Raw genomic sequence first — 7,630 nt, 5'->3', positions numbered from 1 at the left:
CCCGACGAATTACCTCGGCATGCCAATTAGTGATGTTCGCCTTCAGGAAAAAGACCTCCGCCCTACGGTCTCCAAGCTCCAATTCCGGGTGGAGTTGTGGCAAGGGCGGTGCCTCTCCAAGGCAGCTAGGGTGGTTCTCATGAACTCGTCCCTTATTAGCCTTCTCATGTATATTATGGGATTATATAGTCTTCATGAATCCCTTCACCAGGAGATTGCTAAATACTTCTCCCGTTTTCTGGGTGGGAGAAAACAATAAGCAGAAATACCGCATGGTCAAGTGGTCTGAGATCTGCAAACCCAAGGATCAGGGTGGCCTTGGTGTGATCTCCTCGAAGCGTATGAATATCGCTCTTCTCGCCAAGTGGCTGTGGTGCATTGAGACCGGTGTCGGTGGGCTGTGGTTGGATATTATCCACGCAAAGTATCTGCGTGGACAACCACTCGCCTTTGCCCCAGGGTTGGGGGTCCCAGTTCGGGCAGTCAATTATTTAATTGCTGCCGGTTCTCCGGATCGGCACGTCAATTGCTGTGGGCTCGGGCTCTAATACATTATTCTAGTTGGATAGATGGTCGGGAACCAGAGCATTCGCGGAAAGGTTCTATGCCTTATTCTCGATTTGCTCCCACCCACAGATTTCGGTGGGAGCTGCCCTTCTTGACATTGGCACCATCACCTTTCGTCGCACCTTTGGGGATCTTGAGCGAGCACATTGGGACGAGCTTTTGGAATGCGTGGCTATACACACTCCCTCGCTCGAACCATACCCTGTGTCCTGGCACCTTGAGTCGAGTGGCTCATTCTCGACTAAGTCCCTATACCGGGCAATCTTGCCGGCTCCGGGTCCCAATGAACTTACGGTTCTTTGGGAAATCAAGTTGCCACTTAAGATACGTATCTTCATGTGGCAATGGGTTCGTGGCCGCCTGCCCTCGGGCACGGAGGTCCAGAAGCGGAATGGCTCAGGTGATGGCCTATGCCCCCTCTATGGCATCCCGGAAGACTCCAACCACATCTTCTTTCGATGCCCGACGGAGCGATTCTTATTGAGTTGCTTCCGGGACGTCGTGGGAGGGTCATGGTGCCATGATAACCTCCCTGACCTATTCAGGGAGGTCCTAGATTCCCCGCCTATTAGTAGGTCGTCCCTTTGGGTCGCAGTGGGCACCCTGGCATGGACCCTCTGGAACTGTCGTGATAAATTAGTGATCAAGCATGTCATTCCTTGTTGTGTCACTGATGCCATCTTTAAAATGTGTGGATTTCTACAGCTCTGGAGACCGCTTAGCAAGCGGCGTGATCGTGGCTCCATTGACTCCATTGTCGCCGGTCTTCGTTCTTCGGCTGTCGCGATGTCCCCGCCATCACCACCACCACCACCGGAGCTTGACTAGAGTTCTTTTCCTTGTAGTTGGGGCTTGTTTGGCTGTGCCCCCAGCCGGACCTCATTTATTTGCTTTCTGTACTCTGTCCTGTACTACTCTTATGTTGTTGGATGCTTGGAGGTTGTGCTTTATAATATAAAGCGGGGGGAAACCCTTTTTCATGGTGTTGTACCTGAATGCTGGTTGGGTACATCCAGTTCTCAAACGGGTATGTGTTCTTTTGGGGGATCTTGCATGATCCTTGGTGATGATGGGCTGGGATTCATCGCAATCCACAGTCATGCATGTAGGATAGCTAGTGGCGAATAGCGTCGTCGGAGGAATGTGTGGAGGTGTGTCTTCGTCGGATATCGTGGGATTCAGTTGATGTTGATCTTCGATGGATCTATTTAGATCCAGCTTTTGTTCGTCTTCGTTCATGTGGTTACATGTTTGATATTTTCGATCTACAACTCTCTCAATCGATGATGGTTGCTGCTCTGGTGCGCTGTTTCATTGGGGCCTTAGCACGACGACTTCCCGACTATCTACTACAACAAGATTTTTCCGGCTCGCGTGAGGGAGGGGCGATGACGGCGGTGCGCCTTCGGCTCGCTTCAGTGCTTGTAGTCGTCGCTAGGTGATCCATGGACCTGATTGTAACTTTTATTACCTCAAGTTTTCTCAGTACTGCCATGATTGATGAATAGATTGGAAATTTCTCTCGCAATAAAAGAAAGATAGCTAGTGGCAATGCTAGACGCCAAACCCTTTTTTCAAAAAGGAAAGAAAAAAAAACAACAGACCAGTTATTTAGCTCTCGAATCAAGTGGCGGAATTCAGTCAATCACAACACGTAAATGCATCTCACAGATATAGGAAAACAAATACAGAAATAAAGGGGTCTAGCAAAAGCTGTCCTCCAAAACCTTAGTGAACTCCATCAAATCTAACCTCTTGTCATTGTTCATGTCATATCTAGCAATCATCTGCTCAGACTCATTGACCCCTACCCGGCCGCCTAACCCTAAGTTGTGGAGGACTCGTCGCAAATCCAATGCATCGATGTACCCATCATTGTTCTCATCAAAAACCAAGAATGCCATTTTCACTTCCTGGAAGCTTGGCTCGTCTTCATCGAAAAGCGTAGAAATATATTCGCAGCTTTTCTCTTGATCAAAATCAAGTCCCATCTTTCTCATGGCTACCTCGGCATCTGACTGCGTCGCATTCATCTCATCATATTCACTCTTATTTGGTGCCTTCGATGTCTTCGTCTCGGCGAGGACCGGCGTCGAGGTTGTCGGGGAGACAGTACAAGTGCAGGATTGGCAACAAGAAGTGGGAAGGAGACTTTGAAGCTTCGAGATGCACCAGGTGAGGATGAAAAGGATGAGAATACCAAGTGGCTCTTGGAAAAGTGGTGCATGATGGCATCCTGCTGTGGCTGGGGACTTCTCCATTGTCTGAGCTATGAGCCTGAGATCTGGTTGTTTTGGTGTGGGAAAGATCATGTATCAGTGAAGGTTTATATAGGAAGGGAAGTTGTTGTTTCTTGTTTGTTTTCTAGGCTTGTAGCTTCAACGACAGAACCAGTCTGAAAGATCTAGGCAGATGAGAGGATGTTTCCACTTTGAAAAAACTTATGCAAGATGATGACTTGTTGTCTAAGATTCAAAGAGTGTGTGCATGGTCGTGGTTTTTGTTGCTTCTTTCAATCTTCTTTTACTCCACTGGATGTTTCCTGGAAAAGTCTCTCCTCCCACACGCAAAAGTCTGATGCATGTTCGGTGCCGCCATGATGTGGTACTACTTAGTTGAGTTCACACACTCTGGTTGGCTCCGTCGTTCTGTCCATGCTGGGAGACAGGACATGATGTGTAAATAAATGTTCTTACCAGGGGAATGCGCAGTTTTGACTCCTTTTTCCCAAGTTGAATATGCTATATGCATGGTACTTACACTGAAATTTCAGGGAAAGCAAGAAGCCGGTATTTCCTTGGAAAAAGAACAAGACTTGATCGAGACCTGAGGGACATCTTCTTCTGAAGAAGATTCGAGACTTGAGTAGAAGTATTCTTCTGTAACTTAGTATATCAGAGTTAATTCATTGCCTTGTGCAAATCTTGCTTGTCAAGATGATTCCGATTTCTTGACAGCGGTGAAGGTCTAGACTTGTCCATCGCTGAGTTATCGGTGTTCATCGTCCAAGAAATTAATTGTTAGTCCCTCCATTCCCTTATACAAGGCCACTTCATATTTTTATGTCTAACTTTGACCAGTAATTTTGCCAACAAAAAGTGAGTTATATGCCACAAAAGTTATTTTATTGAATGCATATTTCAAAGAACTTTCCAATGATATATTTTTGATGGCATATAATCCATATTTTGTTGACCAAAATTATAAGTCAAAGTTTGACACGAAAAATGAAGTGACCTTGTATAAGGGAATGAAGGGAGTACTTGAAGAAATTGTCTTTTGGGAGGTTAGTAGGTTACCATACCAGTCCTTGATATGACTGAAGAAGCAAAGTATTTTCAGAGTCTTACGGTCACTTTCCTTGATATCTTTTCAATATCTTCCGTGCATATCAATTTCACAAGCCACACCGTGTTCATATGTCTCTATCTGTCAGCTAAGCGCTTACGTCTTGTCTTTCTCAATCTACCAGCTTATCGCCTTCAGAGTACGTGGTAATGACAGGTTCATTGCGCAGAAACTGTCCGAACTCTTCTTAATAAAGGAGAAAAGAGCTCATTGGTGCTTTTGGACGCCACACCAACAATAAGATACTACTAGTATATGCTAGTGCCTGTGACTCATGAACGCTGTGGAATTCTAGGTCTTGCCTGCGTGCTAATGTTTGCTGTAAATTTCACTAGAGACAAACTTTGACGTTGGGATGTTCTCTGCTAGGTGTCAAGATTCAACTGGGTAAAACCAATTTGATGAGCTTTTTAGTGCATCAGATAAGTTAATTCAGCTTAGTGGAGGGAGGCTCACAAACTATCTACCCAAGTGCTGAACCCACTATGGGCTCAAAGTAAAGTGACCAACTTTAGTTTAACTGAAGTCTGCTGCCCACGCACTGGCCGCATCGATCAGGATAAGAAAATCTTGTACCGGATTGGGAAGAAAATCCGGAGACTCATCTGCACCATGTCACCATCCTATATGCAAGAAATTGCATGGTACAGTTTTGATCCCTAAGAGCATCTACAGCCGGACTTGACAAATCCAATCCCTCAAACGCCTGCGGATAGTGACCAGTCACGCCTCAAGGAGCTGCAGTTGGCGCTCCGGCATTAGAAATGGATGGCCCCTTATCCGGCGGTGTGGGGCATGGCTACTAGTGGTGGCGGACGGGGAGTGGAAAGTGGCAGCGGCGACGGACGGGCGGAGGAAAATATGGAGGGGTAGCGTTTCGGTGCTGGCGGTCGGCTTAAATAGCCAAGCTAGGCACTACGCGGTCCGCCGGAGCGGCGTCACACAGCGACTTCGGTCCGACGGAGAAGACGAGTTTCGGACCACCGGGCTTTCAGGCGATTCCACATGGGACCCCAACATCAGCCCGACGTGGCGGGGGTGCCCGGGCGCCCCATATCCGCACCATATTTGGACTGGATACAGTGGCGAATCTAGGACGTAATTGCAGGGCAGGCTCAATTTCAAGGATACTAATTTTTTTGGTGTTGGAAGCCATTTTATGCGCTGCACCTAACTACTAGTGTGCTGATCATTGGTGGTGTTTTTGTGTGTGGCAAATTTTGAGGGTAGGCTAGAGCCTATTGAAGCCTATTAAGTAGAATCGCCACTGGCTGGATATGAGGGGTGTCGGACATGCGGGCATTGGAGGCCCGTTTAATGCGCACGGCTGGGTCGAAATTTCGTGACCGGGCGGCCTGCCCAGGCGTTTGAGACTGGTTTGGGGTGCCCGGCCGTAGATGCTCTAGCTTCCTGCTTTACTTATACCCCTTGCAACCTATTCCTGAGCATAATCATTCCTTTGATGCCTCCTTTTCTGCTCGGCCCTTTCCGCGCGCGTGCCTAGCAATTCGCCGAGTTTTCAAGAAACAGCACGCGTGCCTAGGAAATGCTAGCCGCCTACTTTTGAGTCATGAAAAAGCTCATCATGTGAGCTAATGAAGCACTTAGAAAAGGTGCTTAACCACTTATATAGCAACTAACTAAGGTTGTGGAGGATGCTTCAGAAGCCTCATTCTGTGGTTCCTTGCTCCATGACTGTGTACTGTGCTATAAAATACAGTAGCATACAAGTCAGGTCCTCTACATGAGTGAGCTCTCGTGGGTGCAGAAGAAGAGTGGGAACACTTGGAGAAATGCTTCAGAGGAGGCAAATGGAGAGACTGCCTGCACTGCACCTGGCAGTGGTGTCTCTGCTCGGATTCTGCTGCCTCATCCATGCTTCAAGGGCTGCGATCTCATTCCCACCTGGTAATCGTCTCATGCTATCTAGTTATAGTGTTCTGAGCTCTGACAATTTATTTATTCTCATATATATGCATCAGCGGCCCCGAGGGTGCAGCTGCAGGAGACCGACGCTATCCTAGCTTCCAGTGGAGCAGATGGTCAGGTGATAATAGTAGCTAGTAGCAGTTTCAGACCATACTATGTCAGGTGCAAACTCTAATTGGCCTGATTTTTTGGTACGATCACCCCAGGCGGTCGTAGTGGGGGAACCCGACCGCGGCGGTGTCAGCAGGAGGATGGAGATGCAGATGGAGGTGGAGGACTACCCGGGCTCCGGGGCCAACGACCACCACTCGCCGTGGCGGCGGCAAGAGAGGAGGAACTGAGAACATGGAGCAAAGCTGCATGTGCGTTCCTAGTGTTGCACGGTTGTGTATGTACGTTTCTCAAACTGTAATATCTCTACTCTTGGTTTAACAAACCAAGAACGAAGCTTGTTACTTCCAAGGGCATTAAGATCATGTATATAAGCTATTGCTTAACTACGTATACATTATTATTCGTGGCGCATAATTAAACTAGAATGTTTTCCTCTCTTGTGTGAGATATGTCGCCACAGCCATCACCGTGTCCTCTCCAGTCTCCTCCATCTCCATCCGGATATCAAACGAAGAACTTTGATGGTCTCATGGAGGATACTCTGAGATCATCATGGGCAATCATGCAAGTTTTAAGATGAACTCTAAATCCAGCTGCGGCTCTATTTCATCACGACCGATGGGAACAGTACGCGCCGATGGGATGGGTCTGCGGGGGATGATTTGCAGCTTTAATATGGCAAAAGCTGTGTTGATTACTATGGCATCTTATTAGTTGAAGAAGGAAAAGGATATCGTCACATCTGAAACTGATGAACAGGGTAGGAGCAAAACGAAGGAAGAAGAAAAAGAGGCGACTCCGCTGGGGATCGAACCCAGAATCTCTGGTTTCGTAGACCAGCGCCTTATCCATTGGGCCACGGAGTCTTGCGTGCTGATTTAAATCTATTATATGTACCAAACAAAGAATAAGACAAGAGTGCACAACATTACATGTCTAAGTGTGAAACGTGTTCAAGGCTTTGTTTCCTTTCATTTACACCGACTTGATGCCCAAGATGGAGCTGGGAGGGAGGAGAAGCTGGAGCTGAGGCTACATGGCTGCGACACTTGCTTACCACGGCCGACCGATGTAGTAGAAATTCGGCGGGTTATCTTTGTAAAAGGCCAATTGCCATATGACCTTGTTTGTAACGAGCTCTTATGCTTGATTCATGTCAGGGGGTAATATGCTGCTGATGCTTGCCACATCTACACCAGGTTACCACCTAATCGCCGTCTAATTTCCCCCAAAGCATGATGATGCTCTTCTCAACTATTTCAACGAAGCTGGGCAGTTCAACCTAGTTGGTAATATTATCTCTCCTCGAACATTATTTCGTCTTGCATGATTGCAAATGGATTGGTTTTTGTGCCTAAAATATGTCTCATTTTCTTCAGGTATATGCATGTTATTCTCATGGTTTTGGTCAATGGAAGTGAAGGCATTAGCGCTGGATCGATCAGCTATGTCCCAAGCTATAATCCGAGGGGCATTACCGCTGATATGAAAAAGCTACTAAATCGCGAGAATGGCGTACGGATGAAACCTTGGTACCAGGTGTGTAAGGTCTGTGAGATGATTTTACTAGCATAGATGTGTCATACTGTTAGTCACAGTTTATTTGTGGACGCCGATAAGCCCTGAACATTCAGGATTTGCCCATGGCAAATCGAACGTGTGTTATGGCAAT

At 47.2% G+C, this 7,630-nt stretch overlaps 2 protein-coding genes and 1 non-coding gene across 3 annotated transcripts; 1 reads left to right on the top strand and 2 right to left on the bottom strand.

Annotated features, from left to right (window-relative positions):
• Positions 1 to 1,271: 1,271 nt before the first annotated feature.
• LOC109782544 (probable calcium-binding protein CML46) lies at positions 1,272 to 2,937 on the bottom strand. The gene has a single exon (XM_020341167.3). It carries the CDS (start codon positions 2,877 to 2,879, stop codon positions 2,271 to 2,273), a length of 609 nt encoding a protein of 202 aa, XP_020196756.1. The 5' UTR covers positions 2,880 to 2,937; the 3' UTR covers positions 1,272 to 2,270.
• A 2,470-nt stretch (positions 2,938 to 5,407) lies between these two features.
• On the top strand, positions 5,408 to 6,329 carry LOC109782557 (uncharacterized). Its single transcript, XM_020341180.4, has 3 exons — positions 5,408 to 5,823; positions 5,898 to 5,962; positions 6,051 to 6,329. The coding sequence occupies exons 1-3, from the start codon at positions 5,709 to 5,711 to the stop codon at positions 6,183 to 6,185; spliced, it is 315 nt and encodes a 104-aa protein (XP_020196769.1). The 5' UTR covers positions 5,408 to 5,708; the 3' UTR covers positions 6,186 to 6,329.
• Positions 6,330 to 6,751: 422 nt separating this feature from the next.
• TRNAR-ACG (transfer RNA arginine (anticodon ACG)) lies at positions 6,752 to 6,824 on the bottom strand. The gene has a single exon. It is a non-coding gene; the product is annotated as a tRNA-Arg (tRNA).
• Positions 6,825 to 7,630: the final 806 nt, after the last annotated feature.

Source organism: Aegilops tauschii, chromosome 1, assembly GCF_002575655.3.
Source record: "Aegilops tauschii subsp. strangulata cultivar AL8/78 chromosome 1, Aet v6.0, whole genome shotgun sequence".
Lineage (NCBI taxonomy): Eukaryota > Viridiplantae > Streptophyta > Magnoliopsida > Poales > Poaceae > Aegilops > Aegilops tauschii.
This window is presented reverse-complemented; position numbering and strand designations above follow the sequence as displayed.